Source organism: Stegodyphus dumicola, chromosome 7 (genome assembly GCF_044657685.1).
Source record: "Stegodyphus dumicola isolate Sdum_Otavi_A_Nest chromosome 7, ASM4465768v1".
Classification (NCBI taxonomy): Eukaryota; Metazoa; Arthropoda; class Arachnida; order Araneae; family Eresidae; genus Stegodyphus; species Stegodyphus dumicola.
The window spans coordinates 198701437-198721413 of NC_140774.1; the positions used below are offsets into that span (position 1 = coordinate 198701437).

Sequence of the window (19977 nt, forward strand, 5' to 3'; positions counted from 1 at the left end):
TATTTTAAATCGGTATAATATGCAAAATGCTAAATCCGTGTCTTCACCTATAGATAACAGCAAAAAATTATCAAAAGAGATGAGTCCTAAAAACGAAAACGAAATCGCTGACATGAAAAATGTTCCATTTAGAAATCTGATCGGATCACTAATGTACCTTTCAGTAGCTACTAGGCCAGATATCACATACGCCGTGAATTTTTTAAGTCAATTTAACAACAATCCGGGAAAAGAACATTGGCATGCTGCGAAAAGAATACTTCGATATCTAAAGGGAACACAAGATCAAGGACTAATTTATACGAAAACAGGAAAACCACTCATCGCCTTTGTGGATGCAGATTGGGCATCAAATGTCGATGATAGAAAATCCTACACCGGTTTTGTATATATATTAAGTGGTTCAGCCATAACTGGGAATCACGAAAACAACGCAATGTAGCTCTATCTTCAACGGAGGCGGAATATATGGCTCTGTCTGAGGCCGCCAAAGAAACCGTCTACCTACGTCGTTTCCTGAAGGAGCTGGGCTACAACATGGAACACCCAACAACAATATACTGCGACAATCAAGGAGCTCAGAAAATTACGAAGAACTCTGTGTTTCACTCCCGTACAAAGCACATAGACATTCGCCATCATTTTGTGCGTGAAGTGTATGAACTCGGTGAATTAAATGTGAAGTACATACCTACCAGTGAAATGGGAGCTGATGTGTTAATCAAACCCCTGACTCCTGTTAAACATCAAAACTGTTGTACAATTGTAGGATTGAATACTGTTTAATATGTATTTTGTTTTATTTTTCAGGAATAGGAGAATCAACATCGAAAGGGGCTATGTTGGTTACCGCCGTTGATTCCCCTAGCGCATGCGCGTGATAAGCAAGTTCTCTGCTGCGTAATATTTATACTCAGTTGATATGTAGTTAGCCAAAGTCAATGGTGAGTATTGCATGTAAGCGAAAAGTGCTAAGCGCTGTGTAATATCATGTTTCTACTCTGCTGTTCAAGGTCTTCGTATTTTAAATAAATGTTTGTCATGTGTGTGGAAGACGTCATTTTATTCTTCATCAACGGGGAATCAACGGCGGTTGCCAACAGCTATAAAGCTGAATGTCGCATGTTTTCTATTAAAAATTGTTTTGGAAATTCAGCAGTTTTGTAATAAATTTCAAATGAATGGAAAATTTGGTTAAAAATACATTGGCTCTATTTTAAGTGCTTTAAAATTTAAAGTAACTTTCTTTGGTTTGTTTTAGCCTCCGACCCCACCGGATGTAGCAACAGTCTGTTATACCAGTGGAACTACTGGCGACCCAAAAGGCGTTTTACTTACTCATGGTAATATAATATCATGCAGCAGTGCTGTTATTTTACAAATGGTAAGTTTTTTTCTTTCATTCCAAAAAACACGAGATTCCAATTACACTGGTTATCATAAATTAAGGAAAAATCACAAAAATCACGATTACTGAAAACGTTACATGTAGAATTTCATAAAACTTACCCACAGTATACAACATATAGTAAGGTATCAAATAATATAAAAATAAATTACCAGACAATTATGGTAGTGTAGAAATTAGCACATGAATCAAATGAACAAATCGAAGGTGTCAGTTTGCTATAGGAAAAGTACCTTCAATAGGGAATATGGTCGCTTCTAGAAGCAATAGAGCACATACGGTGATGCTTGATGCTTTCAATTATGCGGTCTATCAGTTCCATAGGAAGCGAGAGCCATTGCTCTTGCAAAGCCGTTGCAAGCGCGGCAAGGGTCTGACGGGGCATATTGAGAGCAGCTAGACGTCTCTCTAAATCATCTCAAACGTGCTCGATAGGATTCAAGTCCAGGTATCGAGCTGGCCACTCCATGCGCATAATTGTTTCCTGTTGAAGATAATTATCTACGATGCGAGCCCTGTGTGGTCTTGAGTTATCGTCCTGTAACAGGAAAGCATCACCTATTGCCCCGGCACATGGGCGCGCGTAAGCATCAAGGATGTCATCTCTATAAACCGGAGCATTCACGGTTTCCGTTGGAAAGACAGGGAGGTCTGTGCGTCCACCCAAAGAGATGCCACCCCAAACACAGACACTGCCTCTTCCGTATGCATCTCTTTAACGGATGTTTGACGGATGATAACAGGTTCCAGGTTCTCTCTATATCAAATAACGCCTACTATCGCTTTCTAGACTAAACCTGGACTCATCCGTAAAGAGAACAGCCCTCCACTGATCAAGCTTCCGGTGGACACGTTGTCGTGCTTACTGCAAACAGTCCCTTCTATGGCATGACGTGAGCGGCACGCAAATGGCTGGTCGTCTAGCCTACAGACCACCTTCGTGAAGCCTTCTACGCATGGTTGACGTTGACACCAACCTTCCGGTGGCTGCAGCAAGGGAGGATCTAAGAAGAGTCGGAGTAGCGGTTCTATTCCTGCGTGCACATAATGTCAAATATCGGTCATCAGCACTCGTCGTAGCAGTTGGCCGTCCTTGGCTGAACCTCCTAGAGGCTGATCTGTGGTTTGAAATCGCCTCCAAAGTCTATGAACCACAGAAAGACTCACATTTAGCCACCTGGCCAGTTCTGTTTGACTTTATCCTGCCTCTAGTCTCCCAATGGCTCTCCATCGTAGTTCTGCAGGCAAATGATGCCTGGAGGTCATTGTTGCGAATTGGCTATCTCAGAATTCTGATGTCACTATCACAGTGAAATATGTGGGCTTGCTCTCAAAGACTTTTATGCTCCTCGCAGATGACGCATTCCAAGTGCAGCGCCACTAATTTGCATATTGCAGTTTTACTCAGCTGCTCTTACTTGGCAACATATTCAAAATTTACACGGTTTGGCTTATTTTTGAGGGAATTATCGCTATTTTTGTGATTTTTCCTTAATTTATGATAACCAGTGTAATTAGTTACTATCATAGAGGTAGGAAGTACCTCCTCTTACCTCCATGGTTACTATTCACTAAGTCACCTTGAAAGTGCTTTTTTTTTTTTTTTTTTTTTTATTCTTTTAATGGCCGTGTGCTTTGTTTAATAGTCTTGCGCCACTACAAGGGCCGGAAGTGGTGGCCATTTTATTATGGATGAAATAATAGGTGGCCAATGTTGCCTCCTATGAAGAGGCAGACAGTTACAGCCATGCCTTCTCCGGGATTCAAACCCCGGCCTATTATTAAGGCAGTCAGATTCACTAACAACTATAGCAGCTGGGCGGCGCCATTTTAATTATGCTAAGCCGTAACCCATGGTCCTCGTGTGTCAAAAGGACCCGCCCCGGAAGAAGTCAATGCGTAACAGAACAAGAGATGACGAAAGAAGAGAACAATCATGGACCTTATAAGACTTACCTTTCTTATAAGGTCCATGAGAACAAGGGATCCGCACTATTCATGTGCCGCCACCGACACGTTACAGCAGGATATGGCGTCGCCATCTTCGAGCTACCCGAAAATGACGTAGATGGGTCTAATGATGTCATGCAAAATAGTTTTTATTTATTTTATTTATTATTATTATTTTCCCAAGGATAATATTTTCTTCAATTTTTTTTTCCGGCTACGATCTTTTGAACCACGTGCATCAATTTTAATTTATTTTCCTTTATTAATTTTTAGTTAATTTCTTTATTTAGCTTTAATGCATAAGTTACGTTACTAGTTACAAACGTTAGTTAAATTACGTTACGTTACAGTTATGCACTTCAGTTAAACAGTTATACTCTTCCAGGAAAATTTTTCTCTTTTTTATAAATATAATTAATGCAATTTTGAGCGCACTTAAAACAGAGGGTCTTATGATGACAATGGAAATTACTATCCATATAAAACTAACAGTTATGGCGATGAATAGGTTCCCGGGGGGGTTTTAAAAGGTTCTACATAAACAGATAAGTTCATTAAGTTGCATAAGCTATAACTTGCCTTTTTCGTAGCGTTCAATCTCAGCGAGAAATATAAGAAGAAGCTTAATCTCTTCTCCGACGGTTTTTGTTATTTGTCTAAGAGTTTTCATTGGAATTTCTTTTACTATGAGTACATGTGTGACATATTCAGGCTTTGTGTCTCTCGTGAGTTTTTTATGACAGCGCCTATAGGTTTCATATTCAGATGGGGAAACGAATAATATGGGGTTTCTCTATCATCAACGCTTTGCCGACTTTTTTTTTTTTTTTTTTTCCGATGGCAGGCTCTAGCCTGTTTATAGGCATTGGCTACTACTAAGATCGGAAGCACATAACAGGTGGGCCGCCGTTGTCCCCTATGAAAAGGCTGACAATTTAATCCGTGTCTTCTCCGGCATTCGAACCCGAGCCCTTCGGTACGGCAGTCAGAATCACTAACCACTCTCGCGTCTGGTCGGCACTTTCCGAATTATCTTCATTGAAAAAATTTATAATTAGATTCTTTTCTTTTTGTAGATTTTGTTAGCTTCCAACCACAAATCACTTTTTATCACCACTCACTAGATAGTTCAAATAACAGAACGTTTTTCACTTGGATGAAGAGCAGAACACATTTTCACGCGTTCTCTTCGACTTGTGCCAGTAAGTGCATTTGGAACCCACATGATAAGCTTAGTGACTGTAGAGACTATTAGGCACTTTATCTTATAGCAGGAGACGTGAAAATATTGTTACGTTATTTTCTTCCTTCACGTTCGTACGGGGTTCGTAGATTTGGAGTGAATAACGACGACACTTGATGAAGTATGGAAACACACTTTATTTTCCAGTATTGTCAGATAGCTTCAAAATCACTTTTTACAGTCGTCGAAGATCTACAGTAAACACGCTGGAACAATCAGCGACCCAGCCTCCAGGTTATTAGGCTATCACGGTGGAGACAGCTTCACGGCAAAGCACTAGAGTACAGCTCCCCGCTCTGCTCGGTCGTTCTCGGAACTCCACGTACTCTCGAGACTCTCCACGCTACAACTCGCGATGCACTCGACGATACGTAGAGCACAGCTCCCGACTCTTCGGTTCAGTCGTTCCCGGAGCTCAACACGCTCTCTCGACGATGCACTAACCGCGATGCACTAAGAGATTCCTTCGGTGCACTCGACGACCTACTCGCCACTCGCTGCCCGGCTGTCAACTCGATCGACTCCGCACGGACTGACTTGCTAGACGAAACACACACTCGATACTAATTAACTCGCACTCTGTGCGAGGCACACACACACTCGCCCTCTCGACGAGGCACTCTCTGACTGACTGCGGACCAACAGGGTTTATATAGCTCTTGGCTAGTGTTCGAGAACATTCTGGGCTAAACGGGTAAGAATTCGTTCCAGAAGGTTCTCCATCCGTCCATGGCATATCGCCGATTTTGTCGCCAAATATAGCCAAATGGGCGATTTCTCGCCAAATGTGGCAAGCTTGCCTTCTTCGCTATTTTATGACAACCCTAAAATTGCTTTGCGGGGAAGCTATCTCACCGCGCCTGTACATTTCGTAACAATATGCAATACCCTCACCGAACTCCGGACCTTCAGATTGCTAGCCAGACGTGTTTTCAAATTACATGACGAAGCCACTTGGTAAGGGGAGAGGAAATACATTACACTCTCCTCGACTTGAAAGACGATCGGAATGGAAGGAACTCAATCGCCAAATCCTCGTGGTGAACTTCCAATCCAAATCCTCGTGGTGAATCTGGCAATTCTTCAACAACATCATGCGATTTTCTTTGAACTGCAGTTTCCAACGCATTATTATGAGAAAAGAAAGAGCGCCCATAACGGCTGGCATCTCTCAAGCTAAGGTTTCCTTGTCGGAATTTAACAGAAGCATTGTTGGCCCTTCGAGTATTCAGTAGTATTCAATAGAGCAACTAAAGCTATAAAAATAGCCGTAATCTATTGCCTTGTGCAGTTCCTTACTCTTCTTATACTAAAATGAAAGTTTAGGAACTTAATGAACTTGTTAGCCACTTATCGCTGAGTTCAAACAACTAAAGCGTAGACTCGAGAAGGGTTAAAATGCCCTTTATTTCACTCAAAATAAGATGAACAGCTGGCCCTTTTCTCGGTCTTACAACAAAGCCTCCACTCGGGCTTAAACTCAGAATAAGAAATAAGAACTAAATTAGAACTAAATAAGAGACTTACTCGAAGCTAACGCAATTATCTAACGTAGTTGGCCCTTAATTGAAACTAGCCGGCGAATATCAAGAGGCACGTAATATGCGGCTGATTGTAACAGCTTTAAAATAGATTTAGCCCGAAGGCAAACACACTCTAGTCAGGATTCCTACCGCTCTCTCTTCCTTAAATACTACTTCTAACTCATTTGCATTCAGTGCTATGCTTAAACGTCATTCTGGTAGGAAAATGTAAATGGAAACAAGAATTGATAGGAAAGCACTTTAAAATTAAAATAACGGTTATAAAATTAAAATATACCTTACAACCTTTTCATACTCATAAAGCATGACCTGTCTGATGTGCTTCTGTGTGGCCACCATTTTCATGAAAGGCTATTAAATAAATAGCATTTAATATCATTTGCTTGCATTATCGGAGCATCTTGTAGAAAATGAATGACATTCTCCTTGATTATTATAATGTGATATTTTTAGGAAAAAAAGCATTTTATTTACGATGCATGTTGTAATTTTACAGGGCATCAATGGTCCAAAGTCTTCAGATTGTATGATTTCCTATTTACCTCTCGCCCACATGCTTGAAAGAGTCGTTCAGGTAAATATATATTCATTTTTATTTTATAAGATGTCGCTGATGACTTATATTGATACTCCCATTGTCTGTTAATTATGGAGAAGGAATTGGTTACACAATGCAAATCCTGTATCCCATGCGGCAATCTTAGGATTAATCTTAAAATCAAATGCGTAAGAAAATAAAACTCGAATCAAATCTTGGTCACACAATGTAAATCGTGCATTATATGAAGCAATATCTTATATCATATGAGCAGCAAAGATAATTTAGAAATTAATGTTAGGGAAATCATATGTGTATGATAATAAAACTCTATTCAAATCCAGTCTTAGAAATGTTTTGTAGTAAAGAACTTTTGTAATCTTGAATATTAATAAGGAAGCAGAGAATCTTTTTTTACAGAAATTTAATGTGCCTTTAGAGAATTCAAAAATTATGGATATGTATTTAACTTTTATTTCTTTTTGTCGTTACGTTTGTTTGACATGTAAGATACATAAGATTTATAGAGAGTTATTCTTCTGAATTTTTCTGAAACTTAGAATATGAAGGTAATCGTGTGGTACCAGTGCATACACATATATTATTCCATCACACATGTATATACCATTATTATTATTATCATCGTTATTGTTGCTATGATTATTAGTATTAATATTTTGAGCAAGAGAAAGAAGAATTCATGTTTACCTTTGCCAGTATGCAAAACCACAGATTTTCCATACAGTTTTCTTCACTTTAAAAAGACGACTGGGGAGAGGTACAAGACCCAGTTAACCAAATCCACACGGCGATGACGAGTTATCGTCCATCCCATTTTTAATTCGAGCACCACTGTGTGTACTAGTTTTGCGGAACAAGAAGCATTAAAAGTCAACTGTGGCCTTGACGGTGTTCGAGCCATGGATATTCCAATTTGCTAGCCGGGTGGGCTAAACATCCTCTCTTTGAGAGTAGTCACGGACAGATGGAATAATTTCTTACAGAGACATGTTCGAGTACAATGAATATATATTTTATTCTATCCACATATGAGATAATTTCAATAAGAGATAAATTTTAATACAAAAAAGCGGAGATTTCAATATAACGTAAATAAAACATTTCTCACAAGTACAAAGGACACTGAAACGAATTTTATTTTAAATTTCATTTATTAAATATTTAAGACTAGCAGAAGTACCCAGAGCCAGTTAAGTTAGATTGAAAGTAATATATTTAACAACAGAGAGCGAATACGATTCATAGTCATACATTTTTCAGTCTGATGCGATATGGAACAGACATAAAAATTTCGACAGAAAAATAAACTAATTCTCTCTCATTACATCAGCAACAATGGCACGCAGTTCTTAATGATTTTCGTCTTTCTTATCAAATGGTCGTGAAAGCTCAAGTTCCATCCAATATTTCATCTGTATTCAATTTTAGTCGATTAAATGTGGCAAAAAAATTTAACCTAATTCATCAGAAATCAAAAAGCGAACAAACAAACAAAAACACAAACAGGCATTTTTCTCTCTCTATATATATATATAGATAGATAGATTTTGTATTGTAAGGTACCTCACTTTGGAATTCTAAGTTAATGTTGGAAGTGAGGAACCTAAGAACTGATGAGCGAATAATCACTAGAGTTCGATTGACAGGAAACAACAAAAGAGAAGGGTAACTAACCCTTTATTATTTCGATAAGATTTAACAAAACTCCGCCTGGTGTACAAGTACTTTGGACTTGAACTTAAAAGACTAAGAATTAAACTAAAACTAAGATTAACTAAATAAGTATAGCCAAAGCTATCAAGGTTCAATTAGAGTTGGCCCCATAACTTATTTGACTACGAAGCTTAGCAAGGGCCCGAGTACGTAAAAACAGCTTTGAGAGAGAGAGAGAGCGGCCAAAAAGGCAGAGGCGCGTAGTTCAAAAACTCTGATTCTCTCTCTGACTCGGTAAGTAACTTCGTGGTTTAAATACCGCTCCTTCTCATTAAATATTCAGCAAATTCCAAAACTACGTTCTGGCCGGAAGTAGTAAGTTGAAGTTAAGAATTTGACAGGAAAGGAACTTTGACTTAAAATTTAACTGTTAATAAAATTAACATAATCCTTACAGTATAACTTACAAATTTTTGATTAACAAACTCTACGATTTGAAAGCGAGCAGTAGCAACACTTCTCGAAAGAAAGCATTTTTATCTCCAACGCGGGAGACTGTTGCCACTCGGAAAAAGAAGTGCGAAAATGAGTGTTTTCGGAGTTTTTTAATTAATATCTCTGCTGATTAAAGTCGTACGAAGATGCGAACAGTCGAAATGGCTTCCCATGAATTTTTGGGACCGGGAATAATGTATTAAATGTTTGGCAATGCTATTTTTATTTCCTTGCAAAACTTGGAAATTTTTTATTAACAAACTCTAGGATTTGAAAGAGAGCAGTGGCAACACTTCTCGAAATAAAGGAGATTTTTATCTACAGCCTGCGAGACTGTTGCCGCTCGGAAAAATGAGGGATAAAATTTAAGCGTTTTTAATTAACATCTCTGATTTTAACGTTTTATGGGGGGGGAGTGGACTTTTTCCAGGACCCAGAAAAGAACTGTTGAAAGTTTGGTGACGATAACTATAGTAGTGACTGATTTATTAGCGAACAAACACACATACTTTCTTTATCTATCTATCTATCTATATATATATATATATATTGTGCGGACGCATCGGGAAATTGGAACAGAGAATTGAGACTAAAAAAAATTTTTAGGACAATTTATCTAATTAATTCAAAATTTCGTAACGCAAAAGTTTCAATTGTCTGTTTCGGCGAAACGCGTAATGGAGTTAGCTTGGTTAGACGTTTAACCAGAAATTTCTCTTGAAAAGCCAGGTTGAACCTCGAATTGAGCTAATTTACCATTTTCCGCTTTATAATTTTTATAATATTTATATGCATTTATTTGTTCTATTTGTTTTAACTTGTTCCATCGACTGTTTTTTTTTTTATATGTTTTAACTTGTCACATCGATAGGTATTTTACTGTATTTTTTGCCGTTAACTTGTATCCAACGATTAATATTTTACTGTGTTTTATATTTTATATTTTATTTCGCGTGTAGCCTAATTTTTCACCCTTCAATGTCATTGTTTTTTTTTTTTTTTTTTTTTTTTTTTTTTTTACTGTGTTGAACTTTTTCTTGGAGCCACAGCTCCTGGTAACTTTTTGGCGAACTAACTACAATTTCTCTTCTCATTTCCTTAATTTTGCAGCATATTGCGCAAAAAAATTTTTTTGGACTAAATTGGTCTTTTTGTATTGTACTTACAACTTAGCTTATTAAGTATATATATATATATATATATGGATTTATGTCAAATTAATTGAATATTTTAGAAAATGTGTGTAGGCCACCCTGATCGATATAGAGGTAAGTGGTGTCCCTGCCATATTACTGGGTTCAGGTTCGAATCTCGAAGTTGTTTGTAAATTTAAAACATTTCTGAAGCGTGGAGACACTTAAATTATCATCGAACCCTAGAAAATCCCGCAGATAAATTGTTTCTAGGAGCCTTTGAAAGAGAATTTTGAAGTGTTATAATCAAAATTGAAACATAATAGAACTGGTCAGACTCTTACTCTCATGTATAACATGCTCAAAGTTTCAGCTTAACCTATCCCTTGTTGACCACAATAAAATATTAATATATCTGACTTGTTCAGAAGTCAAACAACAAAAATCAGCGTTATATTTCCAAAATTTTCACAGGACTAGTTTCGATGGTTTTACCGAACCACTATCCTCAGCTGCAAAACCGCAAATGAACAAGGTAGGAAATACTGATTAGATAAGATAAGAAAGCCTGGACAAGAATAAGTTATTGTGTCTTAATTATATCTGACTTGGCTTAGGCTGAAATCAAGAAGATCAGTGAAAAGAACATTACAGGTATTCCATGTCAAACTTTCAGCCTGGTGGACTGCCCGCGCAGTACTGGCGGGGACACTCCAACGACCAGTAAAAATTCCAGGCTTATAGCAGCGGCACCTCATGATGGTCTCAGTTTGCTGGGAATGGTGATCCCGGTTGACCTGCACAGCCATTTTAAATTTTTAATCCGTCGCCCGTGAGTGTGGGACGAGGCGGGGGTGTAATGAATGTTTCTGTGAAGCTCTCATGGGGCTCTTTTCGCCTAATGATCACTTTAACCCTAATACAGCGGCTTCAATAGTTTTAGGCCTGGTAGTGCTTCTTCCTTAGTTCGCGGAGCCGGTAAATATATAGCCAGTGGTCTCCTTCGAAAGCAATTTTTTAGCATATACCAGTATACTTTTTATTTTAAAAATGCATTTAATTTTATATTGATATCGTTACGAAATGCCCAGCCGCTGTAAGTTACCTTCACCGCAAAGCATGTTTAGGGTTACCAGAAAATGGCAAAGGAAGGCAGGGTTGCCATATTTGGCGAGAAATCGTTCATTTGGGGATACGTCATAGGCGGATGGAAAAAATTCTGAAACGAATTCTTACCGGTTTGGTCCAGGACGCCTTCGAAGGTAGGCCAAAAGCTATATAAACCCTGCCTATACGGTCCTGCCGCCGACTGGGAATTAGGGGCCTGATGAATTATTTTCCCCACCTTTTTAGTTCGGGTTCCACTTGTAGTGTCATTAGTTTATGTCGATGCTGGAACGTGAAAATTTGTAGTGCTCTCCCAGGGATTCGAACTCCGTAGGTATTGACGAAAACTCAAAATCGAAACAAACCATCCAGAGCGTTTCCCATAGTTTAAATACACGCTTATTTTAGTCTTTAAAAAAAGCATATTTATTTTTATAGAACTTTCACGCTTATTTGTTACATATTACTTATTGTTAACATAAAAAATAGTATATCAAGCTTTTTAAGGAATAATGCTTACGCAACGATTATCACGGAACACTCAAAGTAACAACTTTTTGAACTCGTTGTTGCCACAGAGCGAATCTTAATAACTATGCAGAAACATTAAATCTTGTTGCCGCTTAGTAATAATTATATAAAAACATTAAAATATACATACTATACGTTCGCCAGCAGCCTAGCGGTAAATCGCTGAACATTGGCTGTTTGATATCTATTCGAATTGCTGCGAATAGGCTGACTATATGGAAGGAAGCTTTTCGTGACTTTCTCCATGTGCAACTTAAAATCCGAGTTATTTCCATTCAGAAAGCCCTCTCGAAGGCAACCCTTTCCTTAGGCAAATCGTCCTCGGCTACTTTGTTATAATTGTAAATAATCCTGACCATCTTGAAGATAACTAACTGTGGTAACAGAGAAGTTTTGTCTTTTGTGGTAGTAGTGTCTAAGAAAAACACTGTTGAATACCGACATTTACTGCGTTCTCAGAAATACTAATTAATGTCAGAGGTCGCCACGTCCTCTCATGAAAAAATGGTTGCCACTGCCTCAAGAGGTTGGGCTTCCGCCTGTTGGTCCGCGGAAGGTACGAGGGCATTTCTAAAAGTAAAGATACACCGTACGTCAGAGGAAAAGAAAAGTTTTGGTGAGCAAGTTGGCAACATAGGTGTTAACCTTGAACCGTTAGCTTTCTCCTCGAGGTCGTTTGGCATTTCAACGTTGATTCTGGTTGGAGTAGGTCGTGTTTAAAATGGCTGCGTCGATTCAGAATCCCGCCAAATGCGAAGCACGCTCCGTCATACGTTTTCTTCATGCAAAAGGTCAGCGACCAGCGGATATTCACAAAGAAATTGTTTCTGTTTATGGGAACATTATGAAACGACAAAATGTAACGAAATGGTGTCGTCATTTCTCTGAAGGTATGACTGATGTTCATGACGAACAAAGAACAGGTCGGCCATCTATGATCTCTGATGCCCTTTTTCAGAGAACAGAGGAAGCAATTCGTGCGAATAGACGTCTCAAATTGAAAGAATTGCATCAGATCATACCGGAAGTGTCAATGACAACTCTTTATGAAGTTGTGACTGTCAAGTTAGGGTACAGGAAATTGTGTGCTCGCTGTGTTCCAACAGGCGGCAACCTTCCGACTGTGGGATACAAAAGCTTGTGCACCGACTTAACAAATGTTTGGATAACGGGGGTGATTATGTCGAAAAATGATAAATAATCCAGTTTATGAGATGTAACTGACTTTTTTTTTTTTTTTTTTTTTTAAGGGAATGCGAGTCATTGTATCTTTACTTTTCGAAATGCCCTCGTATTTCATTTCCCTTCTAGCAACCGAAGGAGGCATTCCCCTATCCGCCACCCTGGAAACCTATAAACATTTATGGGGCATTTATTCTGAATAAAAAGGAAGAAATCTCAACAACTCAATCTCCGTCACTCTTGAAGGTGCTAATGCCATTGCCAGATGTAGACTCAAAGAAAATCTATTAAGAAAGGCTATCAGATATGTGACATTGATGCAAACAGAGAAATTACAAAGACCATTACTAGAATGAGAACCTGCCATTTTAGAGGAACGAAGATGGTACCAAATCATATAGGACTTGTGGAAACTGTCCCGAAACGGAGTTTTCTCCGGAACACATCTTCACCTGTCCGGCAATACTTGCAGCTCTGCAAAGCTTGGGGGAATTTCCTTTTTCTAAGGAGAGCTTTATAGCGAAACGATTGTGGAATTGGCGAAAGCTCTGATTTCCACGCATGGATCCATTTGACTTTTCTAAAGACACAACACCAAGCAACCAGGTCACCGTTTTAAGGAAGATGATGGCCATAAGAAATGTATTATTTTTGTTTTGCAAAACATAATTCAGACAACGTAAAAGAAACACTGAAAAGAAGAACGGCTACTTGGAAATAAATAAGCGATACATGCACACACACAAAAAAGCGACATTGGTACACGTTTTGTTTTTTCGCAAGCCCCTGGATAGTATTTTCTTCTTATTTAACTGACGCGTTCTCATTTCATATATCATCATGTTATTTCGAATGACAAGATACAAAAAAGGGCAAATGAGATGGTGTTTATTAGTTTCCTGGCTGTTATCAGAGCGTTTTTTGTTCGCACGTCATCAAGCCGTCTAGCATTTTCTATTCACTAAACAACACTGAATCACTACAGTATAAATCGTCCTTGAAGAATATTTAATTTCGTTCCTCGATCTGGTGGCATGTGTCATTTCTCACATTAATTATAAATGCTTATAAATATTGCATTCGCTTTCATTGTACAGGAGTTTATTTCAGTCTGCTGAACTCGTTCTGACATGAAATAAATTTTTGAAGAGTTACTCGTTCGTTACTTTAAACTTTCTTTTCTTTAGAATGAAAGTCTTGTCTGCTTTCGTTCACGTTCGATCAACCTAAAACCTAAAATTCTAATTTTAGGTAGATAACCTGTAAGGTGCATTTTAATTTTATAACAGTTATTTTAATTTTAAAATCCTTTCCTTTCAATTCTTGTTTCCACTTACAACTCTCTACCAGAATGAGTTTTTAGAATCGAGTTGATATAAATGAGTTATAAGTGCTTAAGGAAAGTCAGCTTACTTCAATAGAAAGAGCTAGGAATCCTTAGTGGTGCATGTTTGTCTTCTGGCTAAGTTACTCTTGAAGGTGTTACACTCGGCCGTATTATACGGGCCTATTGACATTCGCCGGCTAGTTTAAAAGCCAACTGCGTTAGATAATTGTGTCTAGCTTCGACTAAGTCTTGTTTAGTTAATTATAGTTTAGTTTCTTATTTTCTTATTCTGAGCTAAAGTCCGAGTAGAATCTTTCCTGTAAGCCCGAAAAGGAACCGTCTGTTATTACTTATTTGAGTAAATAAAATGGTGTTTTAACTCTTCTTGAGTCTACGTCTTAGTTGTGTGAACTCAGAGATAAGTCGTTACATAGTTCACTAGGTTCCTCGACGTTTCATCTTAGGCAAGGAGTTATGAACCCTGCAAAACCTAATATTTTCTTGCTTCACGAGCGTGGAGGTGGTTAGTTAGAAATTGAAGAACCACGCGTTTCGGCCTATGTGCTTGCCTCGGCAGGTTGTTTATCTTTCAACGTAATATTCAGAAGTTTGCTGAATTATCAGCGGTATTTTAGAACGCGGTGAGGTTAGTTACGTTTAGAGAGCCTCGTAGTTATTCACTTGTTACTATTCTTTTCTTAGTTTCTTATTTTTATTTTACCGCCGGGTTGGCGTAGTTTGTGAGCGTCAAGAGCACGCATTTGTAATTAAGTTGAATAAAAAGGGATTTAAACCCTTCTCAAGACTTTGTCTACTTTCCAGTTCTTAGCAGTCACCACTATTGTTGCGTGCAGGTTGGAAGCGCGCAATATTACAAACTTATTGTTGGGTATTAAATTGTTTAACATCGAGATGATGGCAGGAACTTCCATTAAAAGAGCCGCCCAGTCGGTATGGTGGTCAGGGAAACTGACTGCGATGGGTTCGAATCCCGGAGAAGGCATGGTTGTAACTGTCCGTCCCCTTCATAGGAAAGGCGATGGTGGCCCACCTATTAGGTGCCTCCATAATAAAGAGACCACCACATCCGGCCTTGTATAGATTAATGGACTGGGTTACAATTGTAATTGTTCACAATCTGCCATTGGAGAGGGGGGTAACTTCCATTAAAAGATGTCACATACAAGATTTTCTTCGACTGCACAACATATTTCAAATTTAATCTCCTTAAATAGAAAACAGTCATGAGAATTTATTTAGTTCGAAAAACTTTTGAAAAAGACCACTATCTGTGGCCGAGTGGTTACGACCGCTGCCTAGTTTTAAACCCAGGCCAATTGTTAGTTTTCTTCATGTTCGCTTTTAGCATTCTATTCTTCTCTTGGCTCATTTGTGGCCAACTTCGATGGAGAACTGCAGGTAACTGCAGGTAGTCGCAACTGAAAAAATTATTGTTAGAATAATCCTACTCAAAAATATTATTTTCTCAGAGTCCATTTCAGAAATTCAAGCGGTTTCTACATATAATGTCGCGGAAACAAAAATTATTGAATCTTCCAGAACAACTTATAAGGTATTTATCCCGCCTTCTTAGTATGCCTTCGTAGTGTAGTGGTCAGCAGGCTGGACGCGTATTCCAGAGGTCCGTGGTTCGATTCCCGGCGAAGGCTTTGCTCATTTTTCACCTCTCCTGCTTCCAAAAAATATCTAATATCTCTAGAACTGGTTAGAGAATTTAATTTCTCTAGCTTCAAAAGGTCTTACAGTGGATCCCGGCTCATATTGGAATAACTGGCAATGAATAGGATGATAAACTAGAAACTGAAAGGAACCAAGAAAATGGGAATTGAAGTTTTGCGATTAAATAATAGTGGGGTATTCATTTACATGAAAAATGTAATAGTAAAAAATGCTATGAGTAAAAATTTTGGCGTTCAATTACTTGAAGAAATTTAGAACAAGAAGTGCAGGGATTCGATTTATAATATCTCGGACTCTCCCATATCCATCGCAGTTGCGTCGTTTCGTTTGGGAACCGGACATGATTGTCTCGCTAAACATCTGCACCGTATTGATATATGATCGTCCTTTATGCACTTTGTGCAACTCGAATTTTGAGATGTGCAGAGATCATTTGCTAAAATGTTCCTCGTTGAAGGAAGAAAACCTATACAGTCAATACTGGCGAGCTAGAGAGCTGATGCAGTTGATATTCAGCGACTAAATTTTTAAAATGTAGTCATATGTTATTCAGTTTTCCAGTTTCGATGCTATTATTCTTATTGTAATGAGGTTAATTACTATTTTGTCTTTTCGTAATGTTATTTTCGTGGATATTGTTTTTCCATGCTCCAATCTCGTGCATCTTTGATGCATGGGGACAAGATGATGTATAATCAAGTGGCTTTGCAATAAAAAAAAGATTTCTTCACGTGTAACCTGAGTTAAGAATTTGCGTTTCATACATGAAGGAAATGTGTAAAAATATATTGTTGAATCAACTGCATATACAGTGGTTCGCAAAAGTGATCGTACACTTTAATAATTTATAGGGCTGTAACCCTGAACTGAATTCGAAAATAGAGCCCAGCATTTTTCATATCATCTCCGTGTGATTTTGAATAAAACTAAACTTTTCTTTTTTTTTTAATATTGATTTGTTTTCTTTTTTTAAAATGTAAGTAGGTAGAGAAAACACGTCACAGAGTGACACACGTCGTAGAGCGAAACATGTTTCGTAAAACTTCATAAATAAAATTATCGTCTACCACATTTTTTTTTTTTTTTTATGTTTCCGAGTTAGTGATGCTTAAAAATTCATTTGGCCTTATTCCTTGCTTGCTTACTTCGTTATACTTTATTTAAAAATAGCTCCTAGTCGTAAGGAAACAACGACCGGCATTCAGAAATTGATCATTTTTCATCATAAGTATTGCAAATTGATTCGGGATATCAGTAAATTAGTACATTTATTTCATTCTGTATTTCTTCAATGTATGCAATATATCCAAATAACTCTGTATGTTGTACAAATGCAAACTTTCAAATTTGACTTTGGCATTTTAGTGCCCGACTGATCTGTTTTGACCCCGACCTAAGGTTGTGGCCAGTAGATAGTAGATGGTTTTACCTCTGAGTAACATATTCCGTTTGTTGCCTTTAGGCTAACATAGGTCGGAAGTTGCTCAGTAGGTCAGTGTTGTGGTGCAGCGTATGGTAAAATGCTTTCAATGAGAAAATCGGATACAAAATAAAGTAAGAAGAGGTTATCCGTCAAATAGGACTCGATGTGATTCAACGTGATTAGAGATTTATAGTTAGGAAATATATGAAAAAATCCGCGTTTGAGTGCTGTAAAGATTTCTACAAAATTTGCTGAAAAGTTTTCTACTTCAGTTTCACCTGAAACTGTTATATGCTCGAGAAAATTTATATGCTCGAGGGAAAGTTCCTATTTTGAGAATACAGTGGAACCTCGACATACGAGCACCTCTATACACGAGAAATTCGAGACACGAGGAAAGTATGAGCGAAACATTTGTCTCTAAATACGAGCATTGACTCGAGCAACGAGCCAGGCTATTAGTATGCGTGGCGCCATTTGTCTAACCTGCTCGACTTGGGGAATCCGCTCGTCAGATCACTCGGTGTTCTTGATCTATGTGTTTGTGCGCTTGTGAGTCAATCGTTTATTACATTTAATGTGAAAATAATTATTTCACGATGCCTCCCAAGAAGATTGTTGTCTCAGATAGTGCTGCAAAGTAAAATAAGGTAGGCATGGCCGTTGAAATTAAGAAAGAAATCATAGATAAACAAGCGTCGTGTAAGTAATTGGCGAAGACTTGCGGCCTTTCGGCATCGACGGTTTGCAGTGTCCTGAAGGAGTAGGAAGAAATTAAGAAAGTCCTTTGGCTTTGAAGAAATTAAAAGACTCCTTTGGCTGCATCAATAGCCAGAGGAGTTACGGTTACTTCCAAGCACCCTCCCAAACTACTAGAAGATGATGAAAAGCACTTGGTGTGGATTAACGAGAAGTAGTTAAAAGGTCGATTTCAGAAGCTATGATTTATCGGAAGCTATCACAAACGTTAACTACGGTTATATTATGGTTACACTGTTATTTATTAGAAAAACTGATTCTTATGTTGATATTTTTGGGGGTGCGGAACGGATTAACTGTATTTCCATTATTTTCAGTAGGAAAGTTTGTTTCTATATATGAGAAATATGCTATACGAGCTCAATGCTGAAACGAATTAAACTCATACCTCGACATTTCACTGTAATTCGGTCCGAATGGCGCATGCGTGTTTGCGCTGATCTTCGCGGATGAGGCTGTCGAAAAAAGCTATCACTTTTGTTGAGCAGTGCTATGAGCGAAACGGAAGACAATCTTGCCCAAGATTATTATACTAGAAGCTTTGTTCTTCTCGACTATAAATCTTTGAGCGTGTGACATCATTGACACATAGTCTGCTCCAAAACAATTATTCTCTACTCCCTTTGTGTTTTCTTTTTTCTCTCTTTCATAAATCAAGTGACGTCATTAAACTCGAGTGTTGGGAAGAATATAACCTTCTTGGTTTATTGATATTCTTGTTACCTGTATGGCGGAAGACTACGATCTTAATTGAGAAGGGGTGAACACTCACCTGGATTTCTCTCAATCAAATACAGAGTTTCGAGTTTTCCAGAGAGTTCCAAGTTGAGTATCAGTATTAAGAATTCTGAATAATGTATACTGAAATGAAGAAAAAACAGTTTTTTTAATTATCTAACGTGTAATGCCATCTGGTTCTGATAATTTGAACTTGTATGTAAACCAACGACCAAACACCAGTAGTAAAAAAAACTATTTTCGGCTACGGTATTTGAAAATAAACGAAAAATAATTCTGTTACGTGCATACGAGTTCGTATGGATTGAATGTACACAGAACCGATGATAGCTTGATAAAATTTAATTTTTCAAAAGAAACGCTTTACATTCTGAAACGTTTCACAAACGTACTTGTACAGCTCTTCTCAGTACGACAGAGCCCAATCAATAGTTACTACTTCAAACTATTGACTATTGAAAACATTAAACACAATGCAATGCACAGCGCATCTAAACAGCGAAGCTCATGCGGAGATCCTTCAGCACTCCGAACTGAACGAAAAACAGAACTGATGATTTCTTCTGCCTTATATAGTTTTCCTCCAGCCACAGAGAAATTTTAAATACCTTCAGTTTTTCGAAACTGCTGGAAGGCATACATATAGTTAATGTTACATACGAATCGAACTAGTGACAAATATACGAGAAATCGGACCAAAATGTCGCCAATCGTGGCGACTTAAGCGATTTTCCACCAAATTTGATGATAAAAATGAGTCAAAAAAAAAAAAAAAAAAAAAAAAAATCAGCAGCTTGGCGTAATTTACCTTAGTGTTAAATAGATATGCGCCGGTAATCTTATTTTTCTGGCTGAGCTTTGCTGTCTTGAGATATTTTATGCTGCATTATACAAGAGATACTAAGATTTACATACAGTGCGACTACACTTATTTACATATATACAAAATGCGTAAGGATATGTTAAGCAAAATGAAATGCGTCCTTTTCCCAGATTAAATTCCGAATTCCAAACTTAAGCGACTTAAAAAATTGTTACTTCCAAGTACGAAGTATTGAAATCGCGAAAATTTTCAGATGTCATGTTTCAACGAAAATATCCATTTTAACCGCTATCGAATGCAATTAAACGATGTTTCTGCGAGACATCTGTACGTAAGGACAGAAATAAAGGACTCGTTTTCCCAAACGAGTTTCAAAAATGATTTAAAAATGGATTCAGAAG

The 19977-nt window shown here is 37.9% G+C and overlaps 1 protein-coding gene across 2 annotated transcripts in view; it reads left to right on the forward strand.

Moving 5' to 3' along the window:
* LOC118191734 (long-chain-fatty-acid--CoA ligase 1-like) overlaps positions 1-19977 on the forward strand; it is a 150906-nt gene that overhangs the window by 34262 nt on the left and 96667 nt on the right. For both annotated transcript variants that reach the window (XM_085821215.1, XM_085821216.1), the window contains exons 9-10: positions 1262-1384; positions 6642-6719. In XM_085821215.1, the coding sequence (XP_085677341.1) occupies positions 1262-1384; positions 6642-6719 (201 nt within the window). The remainder of the gene's footprint in view (positions 1-1261; positions 1385-6641; positions 6720-19977) is intronic.